Source organism: Anguilla anguilla, chromosome 13 (genome assembly GCF_013347855.1).
Source record: "Anguilla anguilla isolate fAngAng1 chromosome 13, fAngAng1.pri, whole genome shotgun sequence".
In the NCBI taxonomy this organism is placed as follows: domain Eukaryota; kingdom Metazoa; phylum Chordata; class Actinopteri; order Anguilliformes; family Anguillidae; genus Anguilla; species Anguilla anguilla.
In genome coordinates this window covers 36,523,946-36,545,002 of record NC_049213.1, presented here as the reverse complement: position 1 = coordinate 36,545,002, position 21,057 = coordinate 36,523,946, and the positions used below count along the sequence as shown (strand labels likewise).

Sequence of the window (21,057 nt, the reverse complement as noted above, 5' to 3'; positions counted from 1 at the left end):
TGTCCCACGGGGACAAATAAAGCATATCATAATTGCACAATATAGCAAATTGTGGATCAAAGTGGTATTAAACAGATGTGATACCACCCTGCATTTATGTTTAAATTAGAAACATTCCCTAGACAGTCTCTAGCAGTACTGAAGTGCACTGAATGTATCTGAAGTAGAGAAGTCCTTACAAATATTTTTCCTGTGCGTTTGTGCACACGTGTGTGTGCGTGTGCGTGTGCGCACGTGTGTGAGTGGGTGGGGGTGTGTGTGCGTGTATAATTAAGGGTACAATAGTACTCTTAATACTCTTAAATTGTACATTGCAGTGAGCGCGGTACGCTACGCTAGTGTGCATACTTGTGAATAAAAGCAGCATCTGTAATCAGTGTGTGTATCGACTGTACATAATACATCCCAATTATTAATTTAATTTGCTCAGAAAGTTTGTAAATACAGTTCGCCGCCATGCCAAACTGTCACTCCTGTTTGCTTTGAACTATGCAACAGTTTATTGGATTTATAAGAACTATTATTGCTTATATATTTATTTTCATGGTTCTCCATCTATTGCTCAAACTTTTTCTCCCTCTCCTTCTCCCTCAGTCTTTGTGCGCTTGTCTTTCTCTGTCTCTGTGGATGCAGTCATTCCCATTTTCCACGTCTTTATACTAACGAAACACAAGCATAACATGTACGTATGTATGTGTGTGTGCATATAGACTATATGCACACTTTATTTTATTTTTTTTCTTTACTCTTTTGTAATATATGACCATGTGGAATGCCTTGTTCTTTATGTCCTGTCCTTTGAATTTAAACAGAAGAAAAAAAAGCTAATTCACAAGGAATTGAGGTGAGTTATTATATATAAATCTATATAAATAAAATAAAGCCATTGGGATTTGAAATACATTGGTTTCGGGGTGTTTGTGTTCATTGCCTTATGAACATTTCTCATTTTGAATGTTCTACCATGTACAGAATTTCTTTGTCCAGAGTATCATGCAAACAGACAAACACACATGACTAAAACATTAATGGCAGCCTATGACCCACCTACATGGTACAGATGATGGAAATTCTGTTTTTTCATTTTTTTTAAATATACATTATATTACACAACCAGAATAACTGAGACCAGGTTATGCCAAGCCATACCATGTTTTTACTTTTAATTTCTCATTATCATTACTTCATGAGTCTAAAAAGGCTACTTGCCATTCAAGTTGTTGGATTTATATTGGATGACTTCTTTTGCAACATGGAAAAGACTTAATTTTGAATTACTTTGAAGTTGCTGTGAATATAATTTACCTCATAAATATCTGCAACTTGCATATTACTCAGTGACCCACAGAAAACCATCAATTCCAGGATTAAAGCAAATCACAAATATTCTGCCCTTTGAAGAGCTGAAACCCTCTGTGGAACGTACAGTAAGCTCAGAAATGTAGCTATATTTCTGGATTTAAGGGTATTAAAACAGTGCAGTATTAGCCACAGTGATATTTCGTTCAGGAACAGAATGATATACTGAGCTGTAGAACATGGTTTGCATAATAAAAATATGCATCTTAATGTATTGTGCTTTAAATTAATTGCTTAGTATGAAACAACAAAAACAATAATAATAATAATGTTATTGTTATTTAAGTTAAATAATTCATAAAATCTATTCAATTAACTCAACTGTAAAGTGAAACCAAATAATTACTGATACAAATGAAACTTCTCCAGCTTGCCTTCGAATTAATTTGCTACTGGCATTATCATTTACTTACTGTATTTATTTATAAAATATTTATTTTTCAATCCATATGAACTCTGGGGAAATACTGATTTGACTGCTAAGATTTTTGTATATATTATATTTTATTTCCATGCAATGAAAAAATAGTGGCTTAGTAAGTCCAACACCACCCCCACTTGGACGATGTGGTGTAATGCATGAAAGACAACACAGAATTTTTACTATGGTAACGGTGACTAGTAACATGGTAATGGAGGCCCTACAGTATAGTATGAAACCATACCGTTAAAATAGAAAGTGTCTTATCTAAAGCTGAACATCATACATCAGCCCTTTTTCTTGTGCTTAATATCAGCCATATGTTCATGAGAAGATGCTGTTATTCAGAATAGGCATGTACTGTATGTCAGAAATGATAGCCTCTGTAGTGTGTTATGGGTTTTCTAATATACACGACAGCAGGAGAGAAAACTATGAAGTAAATCTTGCACGGCCACGTGCACTTCGAGCATGAAGCATTATCAGAAGGTACAGGGTACACATCTAGTCTTTGTGTTGCCCTAGGCAAGACTGCGAACCGGGGGGGTGGACGCATTGCATGGACTTACAAAACAATAAAAATAAATAAATAATAAATAAATAAATTAACAAAAATTCCCCTTCATCTGGTGCAACCTCCAAATGAATGTCGCCTATGCCTACAACCAGCCCTGTGTGTAGCTCACATAGACTGACGAGATGAGTCCAGCCAGGAAGTATGATGAAGAATGATGAAGCCACCTTAATCATTGCTAATGTGAACCATCTACCTGTGGCAAAAGACTTACCTTCACATAATCTGAGATGGGAAGGCAGGGATTAATTTACCTGATTAATTTAGAGGATGATTAGATGGCCGGATTAGGATTTTCCCCCATTCCATCAGGAAATTCCTTAAATTTTCTCAGTAAAAGCCATGGGATCCTTACTGTCACACAGAGAGTCGAGACCTTGCTTTCGCCTCTTACGTAAAGGGCTCCTGTGTTTCCTATGACACAATGCCTCGTATTCAATTTCATCAATGATAGGCAATATCCTGAGAATCAGATTCAAGGTTTTGACCTGTTGGTCATAATACAGCATTCTGAACAGAATTTTTTTTTTTTCTAAACAACCTTTGTAAAAGTTGAAGAAAAAAAAAAAACAGATTAAATATTAATACAAATTTTATGTTGAAGTTGAGGAAAACTGAGATTGTAGGGTTTTTATTTAAAATCCATCTTTTTTGTCATTGGAGATGCAGCTTTATCTTTTTCACAGTTTGAAGGTTAACATGCAAGGGAAAGACTGTCTGGCAGTGATTATACAACTTTAATCTGTGCCAGTCAAATATTCATTCACTCAACATTAGCAAATTATTTTCTGTCCATTAAATCAAAAAGAAAAAAAGCCCAGAATAGGGTCAGATGACACTCACTTATGTGGCAGATAAAATTAAACGCTTTGTCTGGACCCACATATCCTTTCATATTGAAAGAGGGCCCATTACTTTGGTTTTAGTTATTAAACTCACAAGGCTTTCAGATGTACAGTCATTTATTTTCAATGACCTTCAAATTGTGGAACGCAAATGATATATTGAATAATGAAGTGAATAATCCATTTCTTTTTTTTTAATGGCATAACAGTACCGATGTTAATACTGGCACATAGTCTGATCCACTTCATCTGAACTGACAGCCGATTCCATTGTACAAACTTCCCAGTTTTTCTTCTCTGAGTGCTGTCATGATAAGTCATTTGCTTTTAAAAAAACAATAAATAATACAATTATCTTGAAAGCATCCAGTGCATGGCTAATTTTAAAAAATACTATGCATTTATACAGTTGAATATTTATGTAAGTAGATAATGTACCTTCTTTAAGAGTGGTATGGTCATTCTACATCTGGGAATAGAACCAGCAACCTCCTGAATGTAAATACAATTTGTTAGGCATTCAATGCTATTTTGTATAATGATGATGGTAGTAGTAGTAGCAGGAGGCACCCAAACATCACATATGAATGGGCACCTTGGTTTTGTTACATTGTTTCAGCAGTTTTTTTGTAAATTCTGGCAAAACTGCTATATATAACCATTAAAATGTGGTTTTTATTGCACAAAGGTCTTATAGATTGTTTTGTTTCATGTCCAGTAAATTGACAGATGGAATAAAATCTGAGGATAATCATCTACATTCAAACCCAATTCGACACCGTATTGTATCGCGTTAGTTCTCATAAAATCTTTGGTAGCGTCTTCATGGGAGTTGTAGTTCAATAATAATTTATTCGTTTAACGTTTAAGGATAGGTCAGTAAGCACATGAGTATAAAATCGCAAGAAAACGTCACGCGAAAGGGATACATCTGAGTGCCGAGGAAAAAATGGCCTTATATATTCGTTACCATAGACATATATGTCTATGTTCGTTACCCCATCGCCAAAACATGTAGCTTCAGCGGAGCCAATGTTCCCGCTCCCCCGGCGAAACGCCCACGTAAAGTGTTACAAAACGACTTCAGAGTAGACTGTATATGAGTGTACGGTCTATGAGTTCAACAGACAGAACGATCGGTCGAGTGAATAAGCTCTAGATTCTTTCTGTAAAGTTCTCTTCAGTTAATTTAATTACGTAATTTAATTTGAAAATATGTTTAAACCAGAGCCGTTATTTTAAACCAAAAGCATTTTTCAAAAAAAAAAAATAGAAAAAAGTTACCCGGAAGTTGTAACCCATTGTGTGGGCGTTGACTCGGAAATAGTTGGAATAGTGGCATCGTAGATAAACTCATAGCTAGAGTGTACAGTGCTTGTAAGTTAGCTGGCTGTTTCTCTATATATATGTAAAAAATAACGATAATAATGAGTTTACTTATTATTGTCGACTTACTCGATGTGTGATAACTGATAAATTGAACACGTAAAAATGTAGCGTTTAAAAGGACTTCACTACGGTGAGTGTTTTAGTTGGTTAACCTGTTATCCTAATGTCAGTCTAAGTGTGCAGTGGTTTCACTTCGGCTAAAATTGTAATAAATAAAACAACGATCAACTAAACAATTACTTTTCAACATATACTATAAATATATGGAATAATGCGTCCAGCTGTTAACGTTGGCTAGGGAACTGTTGAACGTTAGTTGGGTAATTCGCTTTCTAACTAGCTACCATGCATTCGCGCAGCATAGCTAACTGGCTAGCCCCTAACTGACAAGCATGGCTAACGTTAGATGTGATTGCTAATTTTGGCATAGCGAATATTCCTCTGCAGCTGCATTGGCAAACCGGTTAGCTAATTTTATTTAGTTACTAACATAAAGCTGTACTAAGAATCAGCTATCATTATACACTGTGACGCGGTATGGCTATTTTTTTCACTTGCAGGTGGGTGGCTACTAGTTAGCTAATTCTAAACAAAGCGCGTGAACTCTCCTGCGTTTCTACTCTACTGTGCCACGCTACCTAACGTTTATATTTAAATTTAAATAACACGTGAATGGCCTGTGAAAGATTATCTGCTATTATTGTCTGTTTCTGTGTTATCCAGAGCTGTATCACTGCCAAACATGACCACGCTGTCAACAGCCTCCGAGTATCCTGGTGCAGCATGCAGGTTATTACCGGGGGAGACGAGTCAGGTAAGGAGTTCATAAAAGACATTTCGGACCGCAGGATTCATTCTTGTCTCAACGTTTTGTGCGTATTATGTCCACTGTTTTCCACTGGTGCTGAAATCTGATTGTTAGGTTATGCGGTAAGTGCAAAAGAGTCGGCTAACTGGTCACAGACCAGTATTGAAAGAAACTGTGGGGCGACATAGCGCAAAGAGCAGTTGTCTGGCAGTCGGAGGGTTGCCGGTTAGATCCCCAGCCCTGGGCGTTCCTTGCATGACAGCCTTTCACCGTTGGTGTGTGTGTGTGTGTGTGAATGGGTGAATGAGAGACATCAATTATAAAGCACTTTGGATAAAAGCGCTATATAAATGCAGCCCATTTACCATAAGAGATGTTGCCATCGATTAACGATTTGGTAATATCACATTTGATAGAAATGTGATTGAAATTTTCAACAGGCTTAGAGGCACACCCTTGCCTTCACTGTGATAAAGAAAAACCTGTCCTTAAATAGTCTGAAGAATGTATGTAGCTGACGTTGACTATCGGCCTCATATCCATGCGCCTGTTAACTGTTCTGCTTAATCACATAAAGTCTCCCTGCCCTGCAGTAGAAATACGGCGAAATGAGCCAGATTATTGAAAAGTTTACATATTTAGATTTTTGAAAAGCGCGAGTCAGCGTAGCACAGATGAACTGGACGCACGTTGCGTGTGAAATGCTGCGGAGAGTGCGCTGTACTGTACTGTTACCGCTCCAGGCCTCAGCGATTATTTATGAGCGGATACGCAAATTAGCGGCAGCTTCAAAAATGAATAAATGGTCCGATAATTCAGGTTCAACTTGTCAGCTGCTTACCGAGTTCCGCACTGAACTTATTTGCAGGTTAAAGGCATTTGTAAGGGCAAACTAGTCGCTCTTCTTCACTAGAAAACGTTCTTATACATTTTCTTACATCTTAAGCGCTATATAAATGCAGTCCGTTTACCGTTCCGTTTACGTGCTTTCAGGCGCAAAGCATTGTGGTCCTTTAAGGAAAAGGAGATAAATTACGGTCTAGGCAAGGCTGCAACCTAGTGGTAATTATTTCTCACATCTTAACCACTTATGTCGCAAAGTGACATCATAATATTGAATGAATTAATGTCCGTTCTGTAAGTGAAATGTAACATGAGCCATATGTGGCTATGAGCTAGTCTCTCCTGCTGTCCTGTGTGGCTGTACATTTTTTGCCATATCTCAAGATCATAAAGGGCTTTAGTTTGAGGATGCAAAGAGGGCCTCACTAATGCAGATGTACCCATCACATGGTTAGACTGATATTTTGGAGTGACAGAAAGAGTTAAATACGCCCTCCGGTCACAGCCCGGTAGGTTCCTCATCTTTCAGCCAATCAGCGCAGTTTTGTGTGCTCAGGGGTGACGCAGCATCAGCATGACTCATTTTGAATGGAATCTGTGTCAGAAAGGGATGGTCAAGAGCAGCCATCTCCTGCTTTATGTTTTACTGTTTTGTTTTTCCGCCCTGTTGGATGTCCACTGCGCAGCTGCAGTGCAGACGCCCCTCTGATTCCATCAGCACGTGCTCCGCTTTAGCCGTGCCCGGCCCGTAGTCTGTGCACGAGAGGAGTGCACGAGACGGTGCAAGTGCACAAGGAGAGTGCACGTGGGTGGGCCCCAGGGCTTCTCACATGGGGTGCGGGTGGAACAGCAGTGACTCGAGAGGCACAACAGCGAAAAGTGTGGGGGAGAAAAAATAACGAAATTGTCTTTGTTATCTTGTACAGTCATACTTACGGTAACAGTGACAGTCTCTTTGCAGCATGCCCGTCAACACCTACAGGATGATTAGCAATGGCACACTAAGACCACCCACTCAGGCGCTCCTCCTGCTGTTAAAGTGTTGCTTTGCATGGATGAGGGGGCAGAAATGTCTCATGTTTCACAGATAAAAGAATAAAAATGATGTGCAGCTCTTCTGTGCGTTTTTCCCCGAGTGGTTCTGCCTATGGGAAAAGCTTCCAGTTGAGTTTTACAGCACCTAGCACCTGGTAGAGGTGTTTGAGGAATAAAATGTGTTGTTGATATTATAATGATGACGATGATGATGACGGTACCTGGTCTGCTTTGCTATGCTGCAGGTTCAGCCCAGAACCCCGCTCCTGCAGATTCTGCGCGTTGCTGGAGCCCAGGAGGAGGTCTTCACACTGAAAGAGGTGTGTGAGCATCGGACCCGAGCTGACCTCTCTGTCCCGGGCAGCTATGGGGCTCTGGTGGAATGGCAAAGCTCGTCTCAGATCTCACTGTGGAGGAAAGGGGAATCTGGCCTTCTCCCCAAAATGAGAAAACTGTGTTCCATACATGTGTAGGACTTTGTAATGGGACCCGTGGTTCTGCCAGGAAATGATAAACGTTTTGTGCGTGGCAGGTGGCAGTTATGCAGCCTTTACTAAGTGCTAAACGTTCTGTATGTGACATGCGATTCACTACCTGGGCCAGTACTAAGTGCTAAACGTTCTGTATGTTTCAGGTGATGCACTACCTGGGCCAGTACTAAGTGCTAAACGTTCTGTATGTTTCAGGTGGTGCACTACCTGGGCCAGTACTAAGTGCTAAACGTTCTGTATGTTTCAGGTGGTGCACTACCTGGGCCAGTACCAAGTGCTAAATGTTCCGTATGTTTCAGGTGGTGCACTACCTGGGCCAGTACCAAGTGCTAAATGTTCTGTATGTTTTAGGTGATGCACTACCTGGGCCAGTACATCATGGTGAAGCAGCTGTACGATAAGCAGCGGCAGCACATCGTCCACTGCCAGGACGACCCTCTGGGGGAGCTGCTGGAGGTGGAGAGCTTTTCTGTCAAAAACCCCAGGTGAGCCTGGCAACAGTCACGCAAAAAAATATCTACAGTGGCCTTCCTCTGGGCCAATCAATAGCACGCACTTAAATGGGAATAATGTAAAAGTGAACCGCCCCTTTAAGGGACAGAAAGCTGTCTGCACACAGCTTCAAAAATAGACCAAAGTCAGACTGCAAATACCCTCATTTTGCTGTGCTCATGGACAGGAGTGAACCGGCATGTAGGGTTTTTACCCTGGCTCAAAATAGGGCTTAGGTGGTGACTTTGCTTGTCAGGGTCTGCGGATGGTCCAGCTTTCCTGCCATTGTCAACTCGATGTGTCGTCTCCCTATATTTAGGTACATTTAGAGTGTAAAATTCTGTGAAGTCTTCGAGAAACCACCACAATGCACTGAGATACGTTGAATGTAGGCTGTAGAAAAATTAAACGCGTGGAAAAATAAAAAAGTTGGAACAATTTAAATGTTTATTGAAGCGCTAAATATTGTAAGCGTGAGAATTGGGGGGGGGGTAGCCTATACTGAAGGATTAACGCACTGTAAGGGGCCATTCTACAGGAATAATGGTATTTGAAATTGCAGTCTCGAAATGCTTGAAATGCATTTTCATTTTTGTCACTCAAAACTTATGGTACAATATTAATGTTTTTAATGTAATGAAAAAAACCACAAAAATGCCACCTTGATGAATTTATTATTTTTATACATTCACTCAAAGAATGTTTACACCATCCATTTTGCCACTGGTTTTGCTTGTGCCTTGTAAGAACATAAGTTTTTTTCAGAATTGTATTTCTCTGTTCAATCTGTAGACATAGGCAGAAACAGTGTAGGTTATGTTGTGATTATACTTAGCATCCACTTAATTGCCAAATCCTGGACCATTTCCCATTCATTTAATTGTAGAAAGAGATTGCGTATTTACATGAACCATTATTGTATATTTTGGATATTTTCATGGAATTATGTCCAATTATCTCGCATAATGATCTATAAATATATGTCTGAAGTCAGCAGATGCCTCATAAATAAACTTAAAATTGCCCTATAAAGACGCATTACCTCGAAAATGTGCAGGTAGGTGGTTTCTGTGGAAAATAGCACATGCCAGAGTGGCAAACACTGTCTTCAGTCTTATTTTTGTATGCAGTTAATCGGATTGTACTGAACTTAATTCAGCGTGTCTTAAGATTGCACGTAAACTTGAAAGCTGTCAAAACTTTAAAAACAGACATTTCAGTATCTTTCATGTCCAAATTGTACCAATAAATGAGCAGACCATTGCTTAATGCTTTAGGTTTTTGTTGTTGTTGTTGTTGTTGAACATGTGATTCCTCCAATATGCTGCTTGAAAAAACACTTAGGCAGCCCACCTAAGACATTTAAAAAAAAACCCTGAGGTAGTTTATAGGGCTTCCAGAAAGCCAAAACTAAGGTTGGAACAAAAACCGGCACGCAGGCCTGAGTTGTACACCTCTGGTATACGCTGTTAAATGGGGCTCAGACAATGACCACACGTGCCGGGGATGCCAATGAAGTCCAGTTAGAATGTTGGTGGCCAACAGTTCCGATTGTAAGCAATGAGCATTTCTTACAAGGCCAGTGCAGCAACACAGAGAGACATCTTAATCATTTGAGTGAAACATTGATCATTACAAAATTAGAACATGCTTCAGAGGTGGATCACATTTAGATTAAATTAAATTAAATTAATAAAGTGTGATTAGAGAAAACAAGACAGGCATGGATCCTCATTCATACCCCTGGGGAACGCAGAATTCAGCTCAGGTCTGACGTGCTTTCCTTTAGATTCCTTTTGTTACAGTTGCCCCCTCTGCATGAAAGTGTGAACAGTTAGATATTCATTTTAAATATCAGTAGTTAAGTTGGACTGATTAGTTGAAGTTGTGATCAAAAGTGCTGTTCAAATAAACCATGTAATTATTTTGACAAGAAGAAATCCAAGAAACGTACTGCATGGGTGGGGTGTGTATGCTTCTATTGACCCATAATATAAAATCTGAATGAAGTGTTTTGTGCTGCGATAACAGCATCTTTTCTGATATGTTTATATGAGTATAGCAGTTATGGCACCTGAAAGTCTTGAGTGAAATATTTGTATTCTGCAGTTTTTGATAAGGACCTTCCACTTCAGTTTTTACATGTCACTGCTTTGCAGTGGGTGTCGTTGTTAATGGTAAAAGGTGTCCGAGTTGTCCAGATTTCGGGTACAGGACACCATGATGGATTATTTCGGTGACAGGACGAAATGAATAAATGTTTTTTTTGGGGGGGGTGACAGCAGGTTATAACTCCCGTCGCCCGGCGTGTTCCCCTGTCCCATCTGGCTCTCAGTGAGGAGAGCGGAGTCTTTATTGAGTTTTTGTCTGCTCCGCAGCCCTGTCTACGAGATGCTGAGGAAGAACCTAATTGTGCTGAATTGCGCAGGTAAGCTGAGCCGTGGGTGCTTGTGGCGTTCCCCTGTGAAGCGCTGGGACGGGGGGGGGGGAGCCCCCGGCGTAGAGCGCCCCGCGCAGCGTAGTTTCGGCGGTCGTCCCGGAGACGCTCGGTAAACTCCACATCCGCCATTATATCCCCGTGTCTCACAGTCAACACAGCGCCGTTGTTCTTAATGGTGTTCTCAGTACAAACGCGGTACGAAGGCTACTAAAGCACGTTAGCCTAATCAGTGGCCGAGCTGCTCCGTGGGGTTGCATATGAATTATTGCTCTGGACACTTCTCACACTCCAGCTGAAGTAGTGTGCCTCTCAGTTCTGCTGCCTTTCAAGCCTGACAACTGGATGCCTGTACCAAGGAGAGAGGGGGGGAAAAAAAAGCTGTCTGCACACCGCCTCAAAAATAGACCAAAGACAGATTGCACATAACCTCATTTATTCTTGTGGAAACAGAAAGGTGAGAGAGAGTGGGAGGAAGTGCTGTGTGCATTTAAGATGGCAGGCAGGCTCATGTACGTCACTAGGCTATGCTAGCTGCAGGTTACTGTGGGGAGAGGGCTAGGCTATGCTAGCTGGGGGTTACTGTGAGGAGAGCGCTAGGCTATGCTAGCTGCAGGTTACTGTGGGGAGAGCGCTAGGCTATGCTAGCTGCAGGTTACTGTGGGGAGAGCGCTAGGCTATGCTAGCTGCAGGTTACTGTGGGGAGAGCGCTAGGCTATGCTAGCTGCAGGCTACTGTGGGGAGAGGGCTAGGCTATGCTAGCTGCAGGCTACTGTGGGGAGAGCATAGGGGGATTGTCCTGTTGAATTCTGGGTGCCGTGCCTCTCTCTGGGTGTAAACCTGGTTCTCTCTCTGTGTGCCTGCGTGCCAGTGTCCCCAGCAGTGTGGTGTGGTGTGGTGGTGTGTGGATGGCGCTTGTTTGGAGTGGGAGTGTTTGGTAAGTTGGACAGGTCTCTTGAGCCAATAAGCATGGGGCTGCATTTAACCTTTTATTTCTGTTTTTTTTTTTTTTTTTTTGTTTATTTTGTGTGGACGTTTCTGGGTGTCACCGCTGCTCTGTGACCCCCCCAGGAAGACAGATACTGACCTGTGTGCTGAGTATTTACGGGGAGGGGCTTTTTTTGTGTGTGTTACTATGTCTCTGAAACGCAGACGCTGCAAAGAATCTTTCTGTCGGCAAGGATTCTAATGAGCCCGCGAGCGAAGATCCCGGTCAGGTAAACCCTCAGCATGGTGCTCCGGAGAAACAGTGCGCCAACACTCTTTCGCGGCAAACAACCCGTCACGTGACCTTTATCGCACCCTTAGAGGGCGCCAGTCTCCTGCACGGCATCCTGAGTATAAGCCCCACCCCCTTCCGATGCTTGTGTAATGGATTGGAATGCTTTCATCTCCTTCTCAAATTATCTGTCGTATTAAGTGTGCACATTTTCAGTGGGTTAACAGTCCCGTGCCAATATCGCAACTCCAGTAAGGACCCCCATCCCCCCACCCGCCCTGTCCCTAGCGTAGTCCAAACATCAGAGCTCTTGTGAGAGTGTGGTTGGTTGGTTGGTTGGTTGGTTAGTTGGTTGTTTGCCCTGAAAGAGCCGGACAGCTGTCTCCACTGGTCTAGCTGTACAGAGTGGCACCGCCTCTGTACCTCCCCGTGGTCTGGCGCCCCCTGGTGGACCTCAGGGACAGGCCATCAGGGAGGCCCAGCCAATGGGGGACAGAGTCCCTGTCTCTGTTTGTCACTCAGAGTTTTCTTCTCTGCTCCGCCCATTTTTCCAGGGGGAGTGGCAGCTTCCCTTCAATCCACGGACCCAGTGTTAAACCCCGCCCCATTCTCCCGAACCCACCCTAACTCCGCCCACCCGCCCCCACAATTGAATATGTTCTGTGTATCGCATACGGTGGCCAAATATTTGGGCTTTGGGGTGCACAGTTTCCTCAGAGTTTTGTGCATTATGGTATTTACTGTGTGAAATGTTTTTTTTTTTAAAAAGGTGACTACACTTTTTTGATGGAAATGACACTACAAATATGATTTAAATCCACATGCAATCTGAGTCTGAGAATTCAGAGAAATTATAGCTATTCTTTTTCAAATTTATTTAGAAATGGAAAAAGAAAATATGTAGGAACATCATGAATGTAAAAATAGTTCATTGCAGTCCATGCAAAAGTGTACTCACTTTACATTGCTGCTTTTTTGTGTATTTGAAATAATCAAGTGTTAGTATTGGTTTAACCTATTGCGTGTTGTCTGTGGAAATGGCTTGAGATTGTGTATCTATCAGCTGAAATCTTGCAGTGAAGCAGGTCAGGGGCAGTTACATACAGGTTCTTTGTGGAAGTTTGTAGATTTATTGATTCTCGGCAAATTGAGATCCTTCCCACGATTGTGCCGATCTGAAAGTGTTATTCCGATTCCCATGCCCCCTGAACCCCCCCTCACCCCCACCACCCCCCCCCCTCCCCTTCCCTGGGAAAGTGTGGCCCTTTGCTGCCTCACCGTGGGGCCTGTGGATTTGAAGCGGCTGCTGCTCCCCCTTGTGGCCAGCGGGTGCGTTGCGTGCTGACGCTGCTCTGTGCTTGTGCAGACCTCCAGCGGCCCGTGCAAGCTGGGCCAGGCTCTGAGCGCCGCCGTGGCCAGCGGGTGTGCCGCGCAGACCACCTCGCACCGCCGGCAGAGAGACCCCGATGACGGTAAGCCCGCCATTTTTACACCCTGCGTGCACCGGCCGCCATGGCCACACCCACCGCACCTGCCACAGTCACACCCCACCCCACCCATACCATGGTCATACCACACCCACCACCTGCCACAGCCACACCGCACCCATACCATGTTCATACCACACCCACCACCTGCCACAGCCATACCCCACCCATACCATGTTCATACCACACCCACCACCTACCACAGCCACACCGCACCCACACCATGTTCATACCACACCCACCACCTGCCACAGCCACACCGCAACTGCCACAGCCACACCGCACCCATACCATGTTCATACCACACCCACCACCTGCCACAGTCACACCGCACCTGCCACAGCCACACCGCACCCATACCATGTTCATACCACACCCACCACCTACCACAGCCATACCCTACCCATACCATGTTCATACCGCACACACCACCTGCCACAGTCACACCGCACCCATACCATGTTCATACCACACCCACCACCTGCCACAGTCACACCGCACCCATACCATGTTCATACCACACCCACCACCTGCCACAGTCACACCGCACCCATACCATGTTAATACCACACCCACCACCTGCCACAGCCATACCCCACCCATACCATGTTCATACTGCTCCCACCACCTGCCACAGTCACACCCCACCCATACCATGTTCATACCACACCTACCACAGGCTCACTTGAAAATGTTTTCTTTGTGATGTGAGGGGCTGAACTAGGCTTTCTGATTCCTTTTACAAGATTGATTGTGTTTATCCAACAGTGGGAGCCTCCTCAGTTCTAGGGCACTATGATTAATAATAATAATAATAATAATAATAATAATAATAATAAATACTTTTCTTTAAATGACAGAAGTTCTTATGCATCATATGCAAAATGTGAATATTTATCCATTACTGGTTAACATGTAGTACATGTCCACACATTAACCCTCATGCTCTCCACCCTGCTTTGATGAGTCAAACCCTGTCTGCACACAGACTCTAGAGCCTATACTGATGAGTCAAACTTGTCTTCACACTGACTCTAGAGCCTATACTGATGAGTCAAACCCATCTGCACACAGACTCTAGAGCTTATATTGATGAGTCAAACCCATCTGCACACAGACTCTAGAGCTTATACTGATGAGTCAAACCTGTCTGCACACAGACTCTAGAGCTTATACTGATGAGTCAAACCCATCTGCACACAGACTCTAGAGCTTATACTGATGAGTCAAACCCGTCTGCACACAGACTCTAGAGCTTATACTGATGAGTCAAACCTGTCTGCACACAGACTCTAGAGCTTATACTGATGAGTCAAACCTGTCTGCACACAGACTCTAGAGCTTATACTGATGAGTCAAACCTGTCTGCACACAGACTCTAGAGCTTATACTGATGAGTCAAACCCCATCTGCACACAGACTCTAGAGCTTATACTGATGAGTCAAACCTGTCTGCACACAGACTCTAGAGCTTATACTGATGAGTCAAACCCCATCTGCACACAGACTCTCTAGAGCTTATACTGATGAGTCAAACCCATCTGCACACAGACTCTTTAGACGGCCTGCCCCGGTCTGCCTGTAAGAGGCCCAAGCTGGAGGTCAATCTGGACGAGTGGGACCTCTCCGGGCTGCCCTGGTGGTTTCTGGGTAACCTGCGCAGCAACTACGGTCGCCGGAGCAACGGCTCCACGGACATCCACACCAATCAAGTAAGAGGGAACGACGACCGTAAACCTGCCCCAGCGGACGCGGCAGCAGGTCGGGGTTGTTTGGAGGTGTCTGCCTGTCAGCGCGCGCTAGGCGTGGGGTTTTTAATGCCTTTTTAATGTGCTATTTCAGCCTTTGAGCTGTGCTGTCAGTGTTGGGTGCTGTGCGGTTCTCCCATTTAAAAGCCCTTACTCGGATACTGTTCTCCGCAGAATTGTCAGCGATGTACATTTGAAGGGTTGGTATGTCTAATTAGGGCTTTGAATTACTTTGGGGCTCCTAGAAAAGGCTGATATTTGGAAAGGCTCCCCATTGTTAAACGCTCAGTCCATTTGGCACCTTGTAAGGCGATCTAGAAGTGCGCACCACGGTACGCCAAGCATATTCCAACGGGACCGCTCTGCCTAAAACCACATCGCTGAATATCAGACCCAGATCCATTCAGCTGCTAATTTCAGATTCCTGAGGGCAGAGGCGTACAGCTGCTGCTAACTGTGGAAAGAGCCAAAATGGTGTGTGAAGAATGAGTGGAAGCTGTGTGGAGCTGTACAACTGCCGCTAACTGTAATAAGAGCCAGAATGGTGTAGAAAGAGCCGAAATGGTCAGTGAGGAATGAACGGTTGCTACTTGGAGTTCTGCTGCTGCTAACTGTAGAAAGAGCCAGAATGGTGTAGAAAGAGCCGAAATGGTCGGTGAGGAATGAGCGGTTGCTACTTGGAGCTCTACTGCTGCTGCTGACTGTAGAAAGAGCCGGAATGGCGTGTGAGGAATGAGCGGGAACGGTTCGGGGGCCTCTCACACCACTAGACTGAGGGAACAGCTGTCCCCCGGGCAGGACGAAGACACGGCCATCGTGTCGGACACCACGGACGACCTGTGGTTCCTCAACGAGGCGGAGAGCGAGCAGGTGAGCGTGGAGATGAAGGAGGCGGCCCTGGAGCAGGGGAGCGACGGGGAGCTCCCGCAGGAGGAGGAGGACGCCGGCAAGGCCAGCAAGGAGGAGGAGAAGGAGGTGAGGGACAGGGCCTCGCTCGAGTTGATGGCCGACCGCTCGCGCCCGGAGGCTAACGTGCTCAGCTGCAGTCGACCGTCTGCTCCGAAGTACAAGTTTAAGCAGAGGATATTTGCTTACTTTAGATTTTTTAAATTGAATTTATTTTTTCTGTTACATTACCCTGCGTTAATGTTGCAGACGCTGTTACCCAGAGTGATTTACGATGTCGGAGACACATCAGCGCATTCACCTGATTAATGCGAGTTATAGTGCCACAATAGTGCCTGAATAACAACGTTCCCCAGGCCAGGCAGCAAAGCTGCAACGTGATTAAAGCACTGGTGTGTGTTAAAGGAAAACTCCAGCCTAAGACCCCGTGACATTGCTAGAATCCGCCTATTCCTGATGTAAAACGCAACCCTGGTCACACTATCCTGTGTTGTGTGGTATTTCCAGACCTGGGTCAAATATGTATTTGTTTTGGATTCAAATACTTTTCTGTGCTCTATTGATCTTGCCTGGTGTAATTGAGACTGCCAATATGACCAGAAGGCAGAGTTTGCACTTTTTTCGAGTATTTCAGTGGTTCCAATAGACCAGACAAGATCATTAAAGCATAAAAAAGTATTTGAGTCGTGTCTGGATATTTCAGTTTTTCGCAGTTAAATGTGAATTCTGTAGACTGACGGCGTGATGTCACGCGGTGATAATTACCGCTGGCACAATGGAGTTTAATAGGAGAGAGTGTCTTCAACTCGCTGTAGCACAGGCTATATGTTGATATCAGATGGTCATTTCAGGCCATTAGGAACAACAAGTCTGGGGGTTTGTCAGGATTCGCTGCTAAGCAGCTTTCGGCGATACTCCTTATGAGAGAAATCAATCGTTTATCAAGAGGGAATACCGATTTCCGCCTGGCTAGCAGCCTCAGTAGTCCAGAATTCACTGGGAATTGGGGGCGTGGCCACTAACTCTCACTTTGATTTTAGCCTTTATTAGTTCTGGGTAACGTAAAAAAATAACACGCTGGAGGCGGTCCGGATAAAGCCTGCCGCGATAACGTGAAAAATAGTTGAAATAAGTAAATATATTGCAAATATCAGACGGTAAAACCTGCAAGCAATTTCACATCGCTGCTACACGTCTGCTAACGATGCAAGTGTTTCATCCTGGAGTTTTTAAAAACTGTGCTAACCGCGAACCAGCTGGCTAGCTGACACAGTGAACTTGCGCTGTTCGCGCAGTCTTTTCAGATGCAGGAGGAGCCGGACGAGGACTCGCAGTGTCTGAGCGACGACACGGACACGGAGATCTCCACGCAGGTCTGTGCTGCCGCGCACCGCCACACCTGCGGAAGTAACGCACATTCCTGGATTAAAATATGAGTCGATGAAAGTGCCAGCGAATTGACAAATTAGTTGTTCAATGGAAAAAAAAAGATGTAATAAAAACATAAATGATTTAATTCAGACGGGCTTGATTTGATAAATGAAAGCACTCCTTTTTTCCGCCCACCGCAGCTGTTCGGGGTTCATCGTCTTAACGTTCGCACTGCCTTGCCATTTATCGTTTGCGCGAAGTGAGCATTATGGCACCTGTCAGTCAAAAGGCCACGCCCACTAAATTTAATCGAGGTTTTCTTTACATTACATTACATTACATTACATTCATTTGGCAGACGCTTTTATCCAAAGCGACGTACAAGAAGTGCATTTTCATGATCGTAGACAACTGCTGAACACGGGTTCAGTAAGGTACAATTACTTATTTTGTACAGCTATTTCTAGCTGAGAACAATGAACACTACCCTGGTCTAACATCTGCAAAGCCAGATAGGCAGAAGATTAAGCTAGAGTATTAGGACAAATACAATTTACCAAGAAGTGCAGGGATGGGGCAACATGTAACAAGTGACAAGGAAAAAAGGTTTTTTTTTTTTTTTTTTTTTTTTAAATATATATACACAGCATGGTGGTGGTTATTCTAGGTATAGTCTGAAGAGATGAGTCTTCAGGCCACGGCGGAAGATGGATAGTGAGGGGGAGGTTCGGAGAGGGACGGGGAGTTCGTTCCACCACTGGGGAGCTAGGGTGGAGAAGCTCTGTGATCCCTTTGGGTGGGTGGGAGGGGTTACAAGACGCCCTGCTGCTGCAGAGCGGAGTGGTCGAGCAGGCACATAGAATTGAGTCATGTCCTGCAAGTAGATGGGGGCTGTCCTGTTGGCGGCAGTGTAGGCAAGGGTCAGGGCTTTGAATCGGATCCTGGCAGCGACCGGTAGCCAGTGAAGTGATCGCAGCTCTTTTGCTGTTTTTCCTCAGCTTTGAAGCGGCCAATCAGTAGTTTCTAACTATTATTAAACATGGCGGCGGCCAATCAGTGTCATTTCTACAAAATTCTTAAACATGGTGGTGGCAAGTAGAAACAACAGGAACTGCTGCTTATGCAGGACCTTTGTGCTCAGTTGTACTAGTCGTGTGATAAAGGCATCAAATTGATTGGCTGCAGTTGTTCCTTGAGAATACACAAGTGAGTGGTATTGAGGTGAATGCTAGACTTCTGCAGATGGTTGCAGAGGTGGCAGCTGAGGTCTCAGCAGATGATTTGTCTCCTGAAGGTTGGCACTCAGGAGCGGAGAGTGTGGATTGAATCTGTGGGCGTGGCTTTTTGATTGACAGGAGGCGTAATGAACACGCTGAAGGATATGGGAAGGCCGCACGGACGTTAAACGATAAACGGACAGAGCAGTTTGCGTCTATCACATCAAGCCCATTTTATTCGTTCATCACTTTTACCCACTAAATTTTTACAATTTTATCATTTTCATCATCTAATCAGGGAATTTTTGTTACTTCCACCCTTTATATTACGTGCTCATCGTGCTTCCAGCAAACTGCCTCACATGTGCGTCTTTCTGAGTGTATTACACACAACGCAACATAAAACACTCAGCATTATAAACAATATATGTTGAGATTGACCCTGTACTGTGCCTTATTTGTTTATGCAGTTATAACTACAAACAAAAATTGAAATGGAAGTCCCAGATGTGCGTTTCACTGAACTTATGGAAAGCTTAGCATAAATGGAACATAAAGCATCAAAACTCAACATTTTTTTTTAAAATTGACATTGTGATTGATGTGTACTCTGTGTAACGCCTTCATATTTCAGTTCATGCAAATACACGTACAGTCAGAAATTGAAATGGTATGTTTGGTCAGACACGTTGACAGACTTGGATGGAGAGACTGCCATAACTCTGTGTTGTTTTGAAGTTGTCTCTGCATAGTAATCATTTTATCATCAAAAGTTTTACTTTTTTGGACTCCCCATTGTCTTTTTAAATTACACTCTCTTATACACGACATGAAATTGTGCTTATCCTCATTAAAGAGATGTCCAACCCCTCAAAACTGTCATTCGTGACAGTATTTTACGTTTTTTCCTCAAATTCTTTTCTGATTGCGTCAAGTTGGCTGAGTTTTTGAAGATGTTTGTTTTTGTCAGTTTATAGATTAAAAGATGAAAATTGGAACAAGCTGAGAGAACATTCTCTCTTTCTCACTGACAGCTCTGACAGAAGTCTTGCTTTTAACATCCCATTCTGCCAGATGAGGAGGGGGGGGAGTATTATTTGTGCCCCCCCCCCCCCCCTCCTCCAGTGTCATAAAAATATTTAAATATTTCAGTCATCCATGAAATGCATCATACATTTTGTAAAATGATTTTAAAAGGTTTATAAGGCTTGGTGTACTGAAATAGTCCCCCCCCCCCCCAGGACGCGTGGCAGTGTACAGAGTGTCGCAAGTACAACACGCCGGTCCAGCGGTACTGCGTGCGCTGCTGGGCTCTGCGTAAGGACTGGTACAAAGACTGCGCCCGCCTGGCACACTCCATCTCCGTGCCCGACATCCCCGCCAGCGCGGGCACCAGCGCCGGTCGCCACGACGACAGCCGGGACGGCGGCGGCGGCGGAGGCGAGGGCGACGGTGAGGTCGGCGAGGGGGGCGGGATGGACGTGCCGGACTGCCGCAGGACCGTGTCGGACCCGGTCATCCTGCCCTCGCACGCGTCGTCCCGCGACAGGCCGCCGCCGGCCCCCCCCGGGCACGCCGAGCGGGCCGGCTCGGACGGGGACAGCCAGGACGCGCTGGACATGGAGACGGCGTGCCGGCCGGAGGCCCTGCTGGAGCCCTGCCGCCTGTGCCGGGTGCGACCGCGCAATGGGAACATCATCCACGGGCGCACCGCCCACCTGCTCACCTGCTTCTCCTGCGCGCGCAAGCTGTACAAGTTCCACGCCCCCTGCCCCGGCTGCGGCCAGATCATCCAGAAGGTCATCAAGACCTTCATCGCCTGACCCCAACCCCCCCTGCCCACCCCACGCCCCCTGCCCCGCCCCGGCCACGCCCCCTGCCCCGGCTGCGGCCAGATCATCCAGAAGGTCATCAAGACCTTCATCGCCTGACCCCAAACCCCCCCCCCCCCCACCCCGCCCACCCCACGCCCCCTGCCCCGCCCCGGCCACGCCCTCTGCCCCGGCTGCGGCCAGATCATCCAGAAGGTCATCAAGACCTTCATCGCCTGACCCCAACCCACCCCGCCCACACCACGCCCTCTGCCCCGCCCCGGCCACGCCCCCTGCCCCGGCTGCGGACAGATCATACAGAAGGTCATCAAGACCTTCATCGCCTGACCAGCCCCCAGCCCGCCCCACCTCGCCCACGACCCCCCCCCCGCCTCCCCGCTCACACCCCCTGCCCTGGCTGCGGCCAGATCATACAGAAGGTCATCAAGACCTTCATCGCCTGACCCCAAACCCCCCCCCCCCACACCACGCCCCCTGCCCCGGCTGCGACCAGATCATACAGAAGGTCATCAAGACCTTCATCGCCTGACCTGCCCCCGCCCCCCCACCCACGCCCCCTGCCCCGCCTCCTACCCCGGCTGCA

At 45.2% G+C, this 21,057-nt stretch overlaps 1 protein-coding gene across 3 annotated transcripts; it reads left to right on the top strand.

The window, feature by feature from the left end:
• Positions 1-4,514: 4,514 nt before the first annotated feature.
• Positions 4,515-20,509, top strand: mdm4 (MDM4 regulator of p53). Of its 3 annotated transcripts, none has more exons than XM_035387727.1 (11): positions 4,515-4,718; positions 5,312-5,402; positions 7,520-7,594; positions 8,117-8,250; positions 10,636-10,685; positions 11,847-11,911; positions 13,280-13,385; positions 14,952-15,112; positions 15,947-16,123; positions 17,350-17,427; positions 19,884-20,509. In XM_035387727.1, the coding sequence occupies exons 2-11, from the start codon at positions 5,331-5,333 to the stop codon at positions 20,463-20,465; spliced, it is 1,500 nt and encodes a 499-aa protein (XP_035243618.1). In that variant the 5' UTR covers positions 4,515-4,718; positions 5,312-5,330; the 3' UTR covers positions 20,466-20,509. The 3 variants fall into 3 exon arrangements, with proteins under 3 accessions (XP_035243618.1, XP_035243619.1, XP_035243617.1); XM_035387726.1 differs by having other exon boundaries at positions 4,516-4,718; positions 15,932-16,123; positions 19,884-20,508; XM_035387728.1 differs by lacking the exons at positions 11,847-11,911; positions 15,947-16,123; positions 17,350-17,427; positions 19,884-20,509 and having other exon boundaries at positions 14,952-15,087.
• The last annotated feature ends 548 nt before the right edge of the window (positions 20,510-21,057 follow it).

What these genes read in the sequence shown, in the direction of transcription:
- mdm4 (XM_035387726.1), top strand. Translation starts at nt 5,331, where the DNA reads ATGACCACGCTGTCAACAGCCTCCGAGTATCCTGGTGCAGCATGCAGG. An exon ending in TTTTCTGTCAAAAACCCCAG is followed by an intron (nt 8,251 to 10,635) that starts GTGAGCCTGGCA and finishes TCTGCTCCGCAG; the next exon opens with CCCTGTCTACGAGATGCTGA. An exon ending in ACACGGAGATCTCCACGCAG is followed by an intron (nt 17,428 to 19,883) that starts GTCTGTGCTGCC and finishes CCCCCCCCCCAG; the next exon opens with GACGCGTGGCAGTGTACAGA.